This window comes from Nothobranchius furzeri, chromosome 13, assembly GCF_043380555.1.
Source record: "Nothobranchius furzeri strain GRZ-AD chromosome 13, NfurGRZ-RIMD1, whole genome shotgun sequence".
Taxonomy (NCBI): domain Eukaryota; kingdom Metazoa; phylum Chordata; class Actinopteri; order Cyprinodontiformes; family Nothobranchiidae; genus Nothobranchius; species Nothobranchius furzeri.
Window position 1 is genome coordinate 46,039,362 of NC_091753.1, and position 16,202 is coordinate 46,055,563.

A 16,202-nucleotide genomic window follows, 5' to 3' on the forward strand; every position below is an offset into this window, starting at 1 on the left:
CTTTACCAACTCTCGTCCTGCAGGAGGGACAAAGAGTGTTTTCTAACTGTCACAGTGAGAAACGGCTTTACTCTGACCGCACACAAAAAAAAGACAACAATTTTAATAGGAAGGTCACTTTCTTTGTGATTCCGTCGTAAAAGTTATTTTCTTGGCTGTAAATCTTCCCTCACAGATTACTCTGCTCAGTTTAAGGATTAGTTATGTTTTCTCGTCACTATCCCCTTCAAATCTCCCCTTAAGCTGCCCTGAGCCTTTTGTAGCCAGCCGAGCGAGGAGGAGAAAGGTCTTCAAGGTGGATGTCTGAGCAGGAAATGCTGCAAACTGGATAGTAGCTTATGGTTCCCTGCCCACTGCTTCCTGCTCCCCACAGGCTTGCGGTGCTTGTCAGCTTTCATTTATGTCCGCACCTCGCAGAGCCAACGCCCCCGTGGTGCCAAATCACATTCAGCTCTGAGGAAGTCTGTTTGATCACACAGCTGAGATGCGCATGAGGTGATCGTGCTGAGGACAGCGTCACTGAATCGGACGAATGACTGATGGAGCTAAAATTATGACCAAGCTCACGCATTAGGCTACATCACTGAAGCCGAAATAACCGATGGAAACCTGTGGTGCAAAATCGTAGAGATTTTTATGGGTAAGGAACCCTTTTGAAATATTTAAGGTCAAACTACAGGCTAGGAGGGAAAAGGGCTTTAACACAGTGGCGCCCACAGAAAAAATGCCCATGGGGCCCGAGAATAATTTAGGGTGGCACACCAAATTGGTCCTTGTAGTAACTCTGGGAAAGTTCACCCTGTGGCGATGCTTTGCATTTTTTTCTCTTTTCATCTTTCACTAAAAAAAATAATGCATCCAACATGCTTACCTAAAATTTGATACACACACAAACTTTGAAGTTTTACAGTTTTATTTTGAACTGGTGAACAGCAGTGACTTATATTCATGTTTTTCATTTAATTGTTTATTTACTCATTAATTGTATATTTCTCTTTGTGTTTTACATTAATGTATTGATTAAATACGATGAATTTATGGTTTGTGTGAACATTAATATGATTCATTAAACAGCACTGGTCTCCCCTGGGGCACCAAGTTGAGTGGCCACCCCTGGCCACCCCTTAGATGTGCTACTGCTTTGACATCCGTTATCTCAAAAAGCTTTTGACATGATTTCATAGGAAAAAAAACCTTGCTTCAACAAGCATATGTTCTAAATATTTTCTGAAATTTAATCTACACATCTTCACCTTTCTTTGCCTGGGATCAAATTCCAGCTTTGGTCACAGAAAAATATAGTTCTAGATTTTGTCTTAGCTGATTTCACTCATAAGTTCATAAGCTGTTGGTTGTGGGTCATTTGGGTGGAGCCTTCCCTTGCTGTCACAATTTGTTTTCTGACAATGACTTCATAGTCCCAACAAGGCAGAGCAGAGACATATGCATGCAGCAGAACACAACATACCTGCATTCTGAGTGGACTCTGATCTGACCACTGCACGTGAAAATAGTTGAACAGAAAAGAAACATGACCAAGAATGAGCTGATGGGGAAAGAAAATCACAGAAATACAGATATAAATTGAGCAATTTGAAGGAAAAATGGAACCCAATAAACTAAAAGTACAAGTAAAATAAACCAAACCAAAATCAAAACAGGCTCTGTTATAAAATGTGTCCCATGCAATGATAGAAAATTGTTATTAGTATTGCTCAATGAATGGTTAAATAAAAACATATTGTCTTGAATCATGCCATGGGCTGATTTAGCACAGCTGAAGCTGATTCCAGGATTGTAGCTGTAGGAGTCTACCACAGCGTGTTAAAGCTGCATCAAATCTGCATTTTTCTCTTAGGAAAACCAGAAACAACACGCTAATTAATTCTTGATGTAAAGGTCAAATTTTGTGATTTTAATTTTTGTTTGCCACCGTAAAGTTGACAATTTATTAGCAAATTTCACAATTTTTTTTTCCTTTGTGAAAACCCCACATTTTTGTCAGCATCGGCTAATCCTTATGTTTGGGGAAACACGCTGGCAAATTTGCAAATCTGTGAAGTGCATTCCTGATTTTGACCCCAAAAAAGAAGATTAACTCATTCACTGCCAGACATTCCTGATCAGTAAAGCCCTTTGCTGCCAGCAATTTTTAAAATGTGGATTTAAAATGACGACTTTTGTAATCAATGGCAGTGAATGTTAATAAATCGTTTTTTTAAGCATGTTCATTGCGCCTTTGTTCAGTGTTTATGGCGCATGTGTTCATTACATTTGTGTTTATTAACTCATTCACTTCCAGACGTTTGCTGATCAGTAAAGCCCTTTGCTGCCAGCAATTTTCAAAATTTGGATTTAAAAGGACGACTTTTTCGTCAATGGCAGTGAATGAGTTAAAGAAAGAAATCTCTTTAGAAAAGTTTAATTTAAGAACGAAATGCATCCCCCATACTGTTAATTTGGTGTTAAAATGCTAGTATTTGAACTAATTAAACATTTAGAAATCTACCAGAACCAAAAGGGGAGAAGAATACAGAGAACATGATCAAAGTGACACTTATTGGGGTAATTAGCTCAATCTGGACAGAACTAAGATTCAACTTCCGCAGATTACAGGAGATGTTTTAGTCCTAATGTAAAACCCTGATAACGTGCTGCTCTAGATCTCCTACACCTCCTCTCACATGCATCTTGTTTGGGTAGATCTGTTCAGAAACCTGCTTTTGGCACCCAACATACTTTGTGGTTTTGGCAGCAGATATGGTATCAGTGTCTTGTTGCAGCTAACACTGTCCAGACTATAACGCAGCACTACAAATCCCATTACCCGACATTTGCTTGGCGATCAAAAACATCAGCACATAGTTTCATCACATGGCACATTCCTAAAAAAGTAGACTCTCTCACCAAAGCTGCAGCCAAAATAATTAGTGAACTCTTCCAATCTACACCTGTTATAGTGCTCACCAACACACTGTAACCATTACACTTCTTTATGAGTGACTGCCTGTGAAGCTAGCACTATCTAAATTACACCATAAATGCCCCCTGTGACCTCCTTTTTCCTTTCTAATGATGTATTCAGACTATAAAACAGTATGCATTCAAGTCCAGCTCTAATTAGTGCAACATGTTCATGTGAGTTTATTTTCTCAGTGTTTTGCAAGTGCTGCTAACTCTGGGTCAAAATGCTTCTACATTCTGAGCACTCACATGTAAGATGCTGACCTTTTAAAATGGCAGAATTTTGAAAACTAAAAGCATAAAAGTACATTTTAAAAATCCTATCATGCCTCTAAAGTCTCTGGAACATTTTTGAATAAGAAAAATGTCATTAGTTTCTCAATTTATAAGACCTCAGACCATTTTTTAATCATTATGGCCTTCTTTCTTGTAATAGTTATTACCAAAAAGCGTTACTTGACCCAATAAGGTACTTGACCCAATAAGGCGCAGATATCACGTAAAATAAGCTTCTTTTTTAAAATATACTAAAGCTAAACTGGTGGCTTCTTTGTCTTTTGATCATCTGGGAGCTTTTTTGCTACTTAGTGCAGCACGATACTAGTGTAATTCTGTGAAACTCATGGTGAAACCTAATTTAATCATCTACAAATGACTCCAAAAATTTACATTAAAATGTCTTCATCGAAAGCTTTGCCCATTACATTAAAGGGGATCCTGGAATTCAAAACCACTTTACCTTGTTTTTGTTGAATGAGGGCAGCCTGGGGAATTAAATGTGTCAAAAAGCCTGTGTGTGTGTGTGTGTGTGCGTGTGTGTGCGTGTGTGTGTGTGTGTGTGTGTGTGTGTGTGTGTGTGTGTGTGTGTGTGTGTGTGTGTGTGTGTGTGTGTGACCTGCTTTCCCATGTCCCTTATTGATGTTGTAATGGCCGCTGAGGAACGGTTTGTTCTGAGAAAAACTGGTTATAAGCTTGGACATACCACCTTAAAAAAGCAAGGCCCAACCCACTTTAACATCAGCATTATATAAATGTTGGCCGATCTAAATCTAACTACAGAAAAACACTAGCCCGAGCTACTGCTAACTCTAACCTAAGCCATCCTCTAATGTTAGCCTAAGATACTGCTAATGCTAGCCTGAGATACTGCTAATGCTAGCCTGAGATACTGCTAATGCTAGCCCAAGCTACTGCTAACTCTAACCTGAGCAGTCTTTAATGGTAGCCTGAGATACTGCTAACACTAGCCTGAAATACTGCTAATGCTAGCCTGAGCTACTGCTAACGCTAACCTAAGCCAACCTTTAATGTTAGCCTAAGATACTGCTAATGCTAACCTGAGATACTGCTAATGCTAGCCCAAGCTACTGCTAACTCTAACCCGAGCCGCCTCTAACATTAGCCTGAGATACTGCTAATGCTAGCATGAGCTACTGCTAACTCTAACCCAGGCCACCTCTAACGTTAGCCTGAGATATTGCTAATGCTAGCCCGAGCTACTGTTAATGTCCCTGTTGGACGAGAGGAAAACAATGTCGGAACACCCGTGTAATATTCCAGTACTGGGAATATCCAGAACATGAATGGATGCCAGATGGATCCGTAGCTCACCTATTGAGTTTTCCAGATAAACACCAAATTTCTAGCTTCAGGCAGTGTTATAGAGACATCAAGGTTAACCAGCCAATCAGCATGCAGCTCATTTTATATTGGCAAATATCAAGGCTCCTGGGCCATTTTGAGCCCCAACAAAGTTTCATTTGATATGTAAAAATTAAAACACGAGTTTCCAATTCTAAAACAAAGTTGTTCTAGGATTAGCATTAAAAGCAAAGCTGTTAACATTGTGGCAGCTTCATATTTAAACAAATGACTCGAGGATTGACAGCTGGGAGATTTAATTGAACACATAATTTCTGTTTTCAGATATTATTCACAAAGGTTCTCTCGCCCTTTGTGAGAAACAACATATTTTGAAAGCATTAACACAACATTGTCATTTCAAACATATTTTCATAATATTAGCAGACATTCACCCTCTAAAAGTTTTTAGACACAACTAGCATCTAAAACACGTAAACAGCTGGATCTCAGCATCTGCAAAAACAAAACATCATAGATTATTTGACTTTCTAAAATTCTTCACAGTATGTATATATATATATATATATATATATATATATATATCCAACTGAGAATGCATGCAGTTGAAACGTTACTCTAGTTACAAACATAAGACTGTGTTTGTCTTGGCAGCTGGTTTTCTGAGCACCATCCCCACCACCAGCTTGTACACTTTGCACACCAAGCACTTGATCAAGCACCGCTGGTAAATTTTGTCCCCCTCCTCTCAGGACCCCGCCCGCCATCAGCAGCATCGACGACGCTCTCTTGATGCTCACATGTGTAACACGATAACTCATGTTGCCATGGGGGTGGGAATCGTGAGATGAGTGAATATCTCCACGTTTGGTCAGATTTAATAAACCTCTCTGAGCAAACTTATTTGGCTTCTCGCAACAAAATGTAATAATCAGAAGAGCTTTGAGATCTAATATAAATTAGGAAACGCAGTAGGAAGCAGAACTGAAAGTTGCAACTTGCATAAATATTGCATGGTTCCATCCTGCTGGAATATATTTGCTCAGTCCTGATGAAGCCAAACATATTTATTTAAAAACATGCAGAAACTGTGTCAACTCAAAGCCTGCGATCTCGCTGGGCTGTGAGTGGAAACAGAAATGTGAGAAAATGCATAATTTTTCTGCTGAAATCACTCGGATTAGCTTTGCATGACACTTTTACAACAAGCCTAATACATGATTAGGTCTTGTGAAACATGTGATGCTTTAGAACATCCATTTCACATTTTAATTGAAATTTGGTCACCAACCACTCCCAAAGCGGTCTCACATATTTTTCTTTTTTTGCTTTTTCTGATTCTCAGAAAGTAGATTGAGAAAGGTTTAAGACTAGTTTCAGATGCCACTGTCAATGTTCTGAGAGGAACATGTTTTTATGCTAACGTTTTCAAGTGGATAGAAAATCCGAAGTGGCCCAACAGAGAAGGCAACAGCCAGCTAAACATCTCTGCTTCATATAGAATTCATGATAGTTGATTGTCTGATCCACGTCGGCAGCGGCGCGGAACGTTTCAGGTGCGTCTCAGAAGCGGCTCGCCTCGCCGCGCCACACAGCTAAAGCTAGGCATAGACAAGCCATGACCTTTGAGGTCTCTAGGGATTTTGTGACCTCATGAGTCCAGCGAGGAGGACGGCAGAGAAGCTGCTCCCCCGATATAGATTGATGCTGCAGAGCATGTGGGTAAGCTGTTCCACTGCTGTTCTGCACCACTGATTGCCTCCATTGTGGACTTGAGGGTTTGTTTATAGCTACATTCTCTAAATTGTAAAAAGTTGTCTTTTACTCTGAAAAAACCCATAACTTTCAGTTTCACCGCATCTACGAATAGAAGATGAAACATTTGTTTTGTGAAATGCATTTTTCTCACTTTACAAAATATTCCATCAATACCTAGCAGTGACATCAAGTACTTTTTCAATAAGCACACTGCTGTACCCTGCACAAATGACCCCCCCTCCCCATGCACACACCATCATTAACTTCCTCAGAGAAAGCGGTAGGTGCTGCCGTGTAGAAAAGGTAATGTGTTGCTCGCTGCCTTCTTGCGCGTTTGCCGCGCCTCGCTGCTGCAGGCTCACTGAACAGGGTGCCACATGAATCTGGCAGCGGCACGGCGGCCCTGTCTGGAGACAAGGTGATACGGACTGGAAATAATGAGCGTGAAAGAAAGAGTTAAGAGGTGCACTCATGCACAAATTTTCTGCACATTAAAACGCCAGCATGGCCTTGCGGAAAGGTCATGTTATTCAATAAGGACGTGAACCAGTGCGAATGGGAGGCGGGAGAGGCTGGAGATAATGCGTGTAGGTACACAGCTTAGTATCTGTGCTGCACTTCATTATCTTTGATCACTCCTGATATCATGTCAGAGTGCAGCAGATGACATCTGACTGCCAGCGCGTTTGAGGGAAGGGATTTTCCACTGAATCGTTCTGCGGCAGCAGCCCGTCTGAAATAATTACCCAGATTTACTTCGAACCATTTCAACATAAATTAAAGCCGTCATTCCTTTTCACAATTTCATTTTCCTTTTATTGTTCATTTGAGGACAGGATTTAAAATGTTGAGATGTTGGGGGATGAGGAGCTTAGGTGATGAGGGTTCGCTGTTCCCCAGGTGTACGGTCAGAGGGGCGGGGCTAGTGGGATTAACGATGTTAGTGCTGGTGACTCAGAGGAAGGCTGAGAGCAGGAGGTACCTGCTGAGCTCTCTGTGTCACAGCTCACGATGACATGTCAAACAAACAGTGGCTGCACGGTCTGCAGGGTGTTTATCCAACGTGGCGCTCTGGATGAGATTCAGTCCTGAGGACCTGACTCACACATGCCCTTCTCCCTGCCCTCTACACCCCCTCCATTCCCATCTCCTCACCTCAGTGTCCAATTACAGCCCACTCTCATTAGCACAGTGTCTCTCCAGCGAGAGCCTTTGCAAGGGCAGGGATGACTGCCGCTGCAGCAAAGCCACCAACACGAGATCTTTCAAAATCCAAGGAAAGAGTGAAAAAAGGCAAGTGCAGGCAGGACTTCTCATGATAGAGTGCTGTAGAAGGTGAGGGACGTTAAGAGTGGCCATCCCTTACCGTGCTGAGTGTCACGTTGTCTTTTTGCTCTCTTAACAGGACTGACCTCCCACCCGCCCATAAGCCAGCCCCGCCCCCTCCCAAAAAGAAGAACAGTGACATGAAGGGTCACCTGGCATCTGATGACATCCAGGTGAGACTCATGCCCTCATTTTCATAGATTATGCTGTTTGTCCTGGCTGAATCGTCACCTTCTGGAGAACAATTTTACCCGAAATTAAAAGCAAAAGTATAAATCGGATCAATGCAAGTTTGTTTTCATGCAATAAAACAAACACGTAGCAAAAATGATTTCTAAGAAAGTGAAAGAAATCCAAATTTTTTAGACATTTAATCTTGTTGTTGCTAGAAATCTTAAAGCAAAACAATCTACTTTTAGGTTTATTAGCTAGTTTCAGGAATTCTAGTCAAATAACTTTTGTCTGTTTTGTTTTTACCCAAAACAAGAACATTTGCATCAGATTTAAGAATATATACTTTATTTTAAGTAATGCTATTTTTCTAGAGAAGAACTGATTTTCTTTTTAGGCCAAAATAAATTTCAATGTCAAAAAAATGGACTTGTATGACTTTCTTAGAAATCAGTTGTTGCAGTGTGAGTCTTTCATGTTCTATTTTCTCAAAATGTTCTGTTGGGTTGAGTCATCTGGATATTTCCAGCTGGTGCTTTAATCACAATAAAGTTCGACCCGGCCACATGGGCACTTCTAGTCCTGCAGATGTCTTTCTAATGAAGTTTAGTTGCAGCACAGTTAGCTGCGAATTTTGAATATTTTAAAACAGAAACATGTTGTTCTGAAGCCAAAGCAATGACTTGAATAATTAGAGCTCTAACACCAGTTCGTTTCCCTTCTAATTAGTAAGTTAATGCTTGTAATTTTTTGGCAAAAAAATCGTTTTTTTTTCTTGTGATAAAAGCAGCTTTAATTTCCAATTGAAATTGGGTCAGCATTAATACATCCTGCAGTCCTTATTCCTATAAAATGTGTTAATTTTTGATCAGTGAGCGATATCAGCACCAAAGTACCACTCAGGTCTGGTAAACAGCTTTGTTTTTCACCATTTTTCTTAAACCTCAAGACCTCATCATCTCAACAGGTAATCAGACACACAGTGATTGTCAACACTGAGAGGTTGTGTGAGAAAAATTTGCTGAAAAAAAACGTCTTTTTTCTTTCATAGTACTAATATGTGGAAAACAAGCCACACACTCGCCCACACAGCAGAGACTCTTGTTCACATCTTGGCAGGGATTCTTTCTGGATGCAGATGCTCGAGTGGTTGTGCAAACTTGTCTGTTCGTCTTCCTGTTGCTGCCACTGGTTTGGTTACTTATTTGCATTTTGAATAAACAGGTTGCACAGGATGACACAGATCAATAAAACTCACAAGTCTGTTCCCTTTGGAAAAGACACAACAAACGTGGAGGGGTTGTATCTCTGTGATATTTAAAAATGCATTCAGCTGAAACAAAATTTGCATTTCTGAGAAAAATAAAGCAAACTTGTAAATGATTCCATGATGAACAAAATACCCATAAAACAGTGTTGTTTATTTTTTACTTGTTTGATACTTGGAGTTAAAATCCAAGGGCTTGCATGGTCACACTTATGCTGTTGCTGTTTTTGAGCTAAATGAAAACATGTTAAAGCAACTCTTAATCAGTGTCCCACTTCTTCCTCCAAAAGCAGAATTATAACTGTCGTAAACGACCCTGCCGCAGCCAAATTATACTTAAATAAGCCATTAATTAAAAAGATCCACACTGTTGGACATAAAAATATTACTTACAAATCAGTGGCAACAAAGCCAGGTCACCATCAGTCCATGATTTCACAGCCTCCTATAGGTCCCTCAAACTAGTTTAGGCTGTGCCAATGTTCACTCTGGTTTTAGCTCTTTGCTCCGCCTCCAAATATATTACTCTCACTTTTAACTCCAGACTCCCCCATGATGCCAAGAAAATAAGCAAAATTATTTTTCTTCTTCTGCTGCTGTTTATTGACAGTCAGCAAACTGAAAAAGCTAACTGCTAGCCTATATATTAGCTACCATCTACGGTAAACAAATATTGTCGTAAAGCAGGTACAGACTTTCCACGTGTGTTTCTGCCCATGCCAGAAAAAGGTAAAGTGCAGTTTCTGGTCAGCAGAAAGCTACAGATTGCTGTCCGGTGTGAAGTTGCTCAAGTTTCTGGCTCAAAAACAACTAAAACCATTTTGAAAGCAATAGCTTAACGTGTTGAAAATGATTTACCCCAGCTTTCCACAGGAGCCGTCAGCAGCACGTTACTGCAGCAGCACGTCATAGCTGCTGATAGGAACCGCTGTGGTCAACAGAACCTTTTCCACCGGAGCCGTCGGCAGCCGTCAGCAGCGCGAGTCGGCCGCGTCTCAGGAGCAGCATGTCGCGGCCTTTACGCGCCGGTTCCATTTTCTACGCGTGACGCCTCTGAAACGGGTCAAGTTCGACATTTTTGGGGAAGGAAAGACAGGAAATCGGACGCGGAAATGGAGAGAAGCTCCCGAAATTTTCAGAATAAAGAACGTACTGCCTTCCGGTTGCTTTAATTTTAAAAAAGGTTACTAACTGTGCGGCCCCGTGAGAAGTTATCACCTAGCTAGCGGTCTCCTTTGTTTTTCAGGTCCGTATTGGCGATTATAAAACGGACAGAACATAAAACACAAACCATGTTGTAGTTTTCTCCTGCTTGTTGTTGTGTTTACTGACGAAGTCACTCGTGTGACTTTGTGCTCGGTCGGTGACAGCTGCTCCCCTGCTGCTTCGCGTCTCGTGGGAAGGGCCAAGCAGCAGCTTACGCGAGCAAGACGTGCTGCTGCAGTAACGTGCTGCTGACGGCTCCCGTGGATACCCGGGGTTAGTGCTGCTTCTGTCACGAGCTTGCCAGGTAGCGAGGTGGTGATCAGAGGAGGATCCAAGCGCAGGGAGGAAGAAGGCGAACAGGTCAGTCCATTTAACATTAGTTTATTAAAGAGACACGCTGGACACTGAAACAATGACTCCACACAGGACACAAAACAGACGGGGTTTAAATACAGGAGGACCGTGAGCTAAGGTGATTGGGAAACAAGAGGCAGGTGGGGGTAATTAAAGAGACAAAGCTGAACTAAACAGGGAGACAGGACAGCGTGTGACAGCTTCAAAACTGACATCACAAGTCTTCCCCTGTGATTGATTTGCACCACCTGATCTTTGCATATTGTTGTTCATTGCATACCACAAATCTTCTGGTGTTCCCACCAAAACAACTTCTACAATTAAACAAAACCTATGAATTTTTACAAAAATAATATAAAAATTTCTAAAACTTCTTGAGAGTGAAATACAGCCAATGCCTTGCTTGTGCAGATAAAAACAACAACAACAACAAAAAACTTGTGTGGCGTCTTGTCTCTTTGCCGTATAACAGCAAATTTTGTTTTTTAGTAGTGACACCTAGTGATTAGGAGGAGTACAACAGTTATGGTGCAGCTGAATATCTGCTGTTGAACTTTATCTAATGGAATTTTTACTCTAAAATTATGTTGCTGAATGTTTGAAAATGAAATTTTGCAGTTGAATTATCTGGTAAAAAATGAATCAAATGCCCAATTTCACAGAATCTAAATTCAATGTCATGCATTCAATGTCTAAAATAGTCATATGCTGGTGAAACTGTATTTCTTCCATAATATGCTATTAGAACCTGGAAATGTATTCAGTGACACAACTTTGACTTTAAGAAGCAGGTTTCTGAACATTTTTAAAGTTTAGGTTATAAAGTCAAACAGCCAGAAATCAGGACACTTAATGATGTAGAAAAGAATTACAGGACCTGAGTCCTGACTGCTTAACTGTGTGCTGGAGTGACAATGATGTGATTAATACAATGACGAAGCTCTACTGGATTAAATTGGTCATGAATTGTTGGACTTGTGTTTATTAAAAGAAAAGACAACAAACTGAAACTGTTTCAGCAGATTAATTACATTTAGTTTGAATTCTGCATAAATACAAGATGACTGTTGATGAAACAACATAAACGCTTAGGTGAGATTTAAATAGATGTTGGAAGCAAAAATCAATAGATGCCATTAAAATTGTAAAAATAAAAATCTAATCCACCACTTTAGTGAAACTAAAATGAATGAAGTGGGTATGTGAGCAACAACTTTAAATATGAAATCAGAAAAAAACATCTTTAGAGATGATTTCCTCCTCTCAGCTGGGCAATTTCCTGCCCCAAATCCTGTCAGTCATGATGATGAGCAGTTTCCTTAAACGACACGGAGATAATCAGCATCTGCACAGCCACCAGGCTTCTTGTAATGACACACTTCTAATTATTCTTCGCTGTACTTCTTCAAATTACTTTAGGTTTTGCCCAGAAAAACTTTGTTTTATCCTTCTTGAAAGATCAAAGAGGAATCTTTGCCTCATTTTATCTGTGCTCAGTGAGCACAACAGGTCTCAGCATTTCAGATCCAGCTATGTAGATCTTCCTGTTGCCACCATCACAGCTTCAGACTTCTCCCTGCACACGGTAAAAAAGGCCATAAGCCTATCAGAACTGTCAGTGTTCCAGTGGGTGTTACATGTCAAAACAAAACCCACATGAATGCAAGAAGCCAAGATTAATGTTGCTCACTTTACCTGTCATCTGTTTTGATGTTACAGAAACTCAGTGTAAAATTAATTACCTTCAAAGGCAGAAAAAGATCTCTTCATTAAGTCAAACGATGGGACTTCATATGCAGTAGCGTTGAGCACAAGTTGGTTTCAGAGTTTTGGCAGCATTATGCTTTTGCCATTATCCTTTATCAATGTCAAAGAAATGGAGCAAAGTGGTGACAGAGCCAACGCTTCAACATCTCTATTCACTTTGTTACAAATACCTGAATGCAGTTTCTGCAGGTTTCTATTTTACTTTGTATCCTGTGAGACATAAATCACACTTCCTGCTGAGTGCATGCAGCATGAACATTTTGCAAAGCCCCAAAATTTCTTTTTTCTTTTTTAAATACAGTTCATGTGCAAGCTGAACATGAAATTAGCCTTCTGTCCCCATTTCCTGCATTTGCCATAGAAGGAAAATAGTTGGAGAAACACTCGGGTCATGAAAAGCCCGTTTCTTTTAACATCAAAGGGGAATATTTGCATTCATGGCCTCACCCACCTTGATTTGCAATCCCAGAAGGATTTGTTGATTTAGACTCCAGGAGAGAGCAGAGTGCATCTCTGCTAGTAGAAGCTAACTGTTAGCATTAGCAATTTGACAACATGGCAAATCTCCTTCATGCTTGTGTTATTAGTGAAGGTAAAACATCAATGTTGCATTTTTTACCCAAGAAAGAAGAGCGAATGAAGGCAGTGGAAGAGTTTGATTGTTGTCAGCCAGCCAGAGGCAGCATGTTTGAATATCATTAATATTAATGAGTAAGTCTCTAAATTCTGCCATTTTCTGACCACCCCCCAAGAGTGCTAGAGCTTTTTTTTTTCCACAGAGAACAACTCACAAGGCATTTGTTCATATTAGAGACCACAGCAGATATATTTAAAGTCACACTTGGTCACTTTGCTTGCTTTTATCACCCCCTAGTGTCTGTTATTATTCGTTGTGGTCAACCCAAAAATTTATCCTATTTCCTTGCTGTGCTTTCAACTTTTAACATCTTAATCTAACTGCTGAAATGTCTCCTCAGTCTTACTTAGTGCCTTCAGGAGTGATTCATCACTAAATTAAACAAATCAGCTTTGTTCATTATTTAAAACATGCAGGAAACATGCTGGAAGCAGACTGCAGCACCATGCATATCAGCTCAATTTTCTCAACAGAGTGGCTCGCCAGTCCGAAGTAGCAAATGTGGTATTCTGGCCACAGGGGGTGGAGGGGTCTGAGAGACATTTTATTAACTTTGTAAAATATCATTTTAGCTCATACTGGCTCAAGAAAACTATTTAAAATTGTCATGTTTGAGCCAGGAAGAGGTCAGGACCCAAGATGCAGAAACCCAGAATGACACAAGGCAGGAGCGTAGTCCATCCATCCATCCATTTTCATCCGCTTATCCGGAGTCGGGTCGTGGGGACAGTAGCCTAAGGCGAGAGGCCCAGACTTCCCTCTCCCCAGCCACTTGGGCCAGCTCCTCCGGGGGAATCCCAAGGCGTTCCCTGGCCAGGTGAGAGACATAGTCCCTCCACCGTGTCCTGGGTCTACCTTTAGGTCTCCTCCCGGTTGGACGTGCCCGGAAAACCTCACCAAGGAGGCGTCCAGGAGGCATCCTGACCAGATGCCCGAGCCACCTCAACTGGCTCCTCTTGATGTGGAAGAACAGTGGGTCTACTCTGAGCCCCTCCCAGATGACCGAGCCTCTCACCCTATCTCTAAAGGAGAGCCCAGCCACTCTTCAGAGAAAACTCATTTTGGCCGCTTGTATCCGTGATCTCGTTCTTTCGGTCACTACCCAAAGCTCATGACCATAGGTGAGGGTAGGAACGTAGATCGACTGGTAAATTGAGAGCTTTTCCTTCTGACTCAGCTCTCTCTTCACCACGACAGACTGGTACAACGCCCGCATCACTGCAGATGAGCACAAATCCGCCTATCGATCTCACGCTCCAGTTTTCCCTCACTCGTGAGCAAGACCCCGAGATACTTAAACTCCTCCACTTGGGGCAGGACCTCATCCCTGAGCCAAAGAAGGCATTCTACCCTTTTCCAAATCAAGACCATGGTCTCAGATTTAGAGGAGATGATTCTCATCCCAGCTGCTTCACACTCGGCTGCAAACCGCTCCAGCGAAAGCTGAAGATCACATTCTGATGAAGCCAACAGGACACTTCGTCTGCAAAAAGCAGAGACCTGATCCTCAGGCCACCAAAACGGATGCCTTCCACACCTTGGCCGCATCTCGAAATCTTGTCCATAAAGGTTATGAACAGAATTGGTGACAAAGGGCAGCCTTGGCCGAGTCCAACTCTCACTGGGAACGAGCCCGATGTACTACCGGCAATGCGGACCAAGCTCTGACACCGGTCATTCAGGGACCTAACAGCCCGAATCAGTGGGCCTGGTACCCCATACTCCCGGAGTACCCCCCACAGGGCCCCCCGAGGGATGCGGTCAAACGCCTTCTCCAGATCCACAAACCACATGCAGACTGGTTGGACGAATTCCCACGCACCCTCCAGGATCCCCCTAAGGGTATAGAGCTGGTCCAGTGTTCCACGGCCGGGACGAAAACCAAATTGCTCCTCCTGAATCTGAGGTTCAACAATCTGACAGACCCTCCTCTCCAGAACCCCTGAATAGACCTTACCAGGAAGGCTCAGGAGTATGATCCCCCTGTAGTTGGAACACACCCTGCGGTCCCCCTTTTTAAATAAGGGGACCACCACCCCAGTCTGCCAGTCCAGTGGGACCAGGAGCGTAGTAAAACAAATCATTTTATTAGGAGTCAATGTCCAAAAATCCAAGAAGGGGCAGGAAGCCAAGCCTAAAGTCAGTAACCCGACTGACAAAAACAAAAAGCTCTTTGATGAGCAAAACCTAGAGTTTCACGAGGAGGAACAGAACAACACTGACAACAACAATGGACCGACACACACTGAGAGACGAGACAGGGTTTTATACACAACCCTAACCGTAACCTATGAGACTACATAAATAAACCTAAAAGACTCAGGGCACAGGAGAACCAAAATATAAATAACTAAAGACCCGAGGAGTGAGGGAGAAGTAAACAAGTGGAGAAGGAAAACACACACACTAAATGAGACTACTGAAAACCTGAACCTATAGAAAACTACGGGGAGTGAATAGAAGGGAACCTGAGAGGAAACCTGGAGGGGACTGGGGACCACAAGGACACAGAAACCTAAGGGGAACCCCTAAGGGGAAAACCTGGAGTGGACTGGGGAACACAAGGAGGCACCTGAGGGGGGACGCAGACAAGGAGACACATGAGTAACACAAGGAGACACATAAGGGGAACCTAGAGAGGGATGGAGAACACAAGGGGACACATGAGGGAACCTGGAAGGGGCTGGGGACCACAGGGACACAGAACATGACAAAAATATGAAAAAGTTGCAACGTATGGCTTTAAATAACGAGTGTATGAGACAATGAGATAGATTCCCACCTTTTCAAGGTCTCAGTGAAAGACAGTGGCATGTCCTTTGGTGCAGCTGATCCAAAATGAAAATTTTTTACCTGCTGCAGAAAGCATGTAACCAGCCTGGATGTACGCTGCTGTCAGAGCCAAATGGACCAAGTCCATCCAGAAGGCCGAAGCATTTGTTGTTTGAACAAGTCTTACCTCCATCTAATTGAAACTGAAGTCTGGTGGCTCAGCTCCCTGTATGACCACTCAGGCATTAAATTCTCCTCCATTTGACGTGAAAAAGGTTCCTGGTACCCGAGTGTGTATTGACTGGAGTTCAAAAGCCACTGCTGACTGGAAGAAAAAGTAAATCAAAGGCCACCGGGCGGCCTTTTGATCCTTTAAAT

The 16,202-nt window shown here is 42.0% G+C and overlaps 1 protein-coding gene across 3 annotated transcripts in view; it reads left to right on the forward strand.

Annotated features, from left to right (window-relative positions):
• Positions 1-16,202, forward strand: part of nectin1b (nectin cell adhesion molecule 1b) — a 282,024-nt gene that overhangs the window by 224,244 nt on the left and 41,578 nt on the right. For all 3 annotated transcript variants that reach the window (XM_070543218.1, XM_070543214.1, XM_070543216.1), the window contains one exon: positions 7,730-7,823. In XM_070543218.1, coding sequence (XP_070399319.1) covers positions 7,730-7,823 — 94 coding nt within the window. The remainder of the gene's footprint in view (positions 1-7,729; positions 7,824-16,202) is intronic.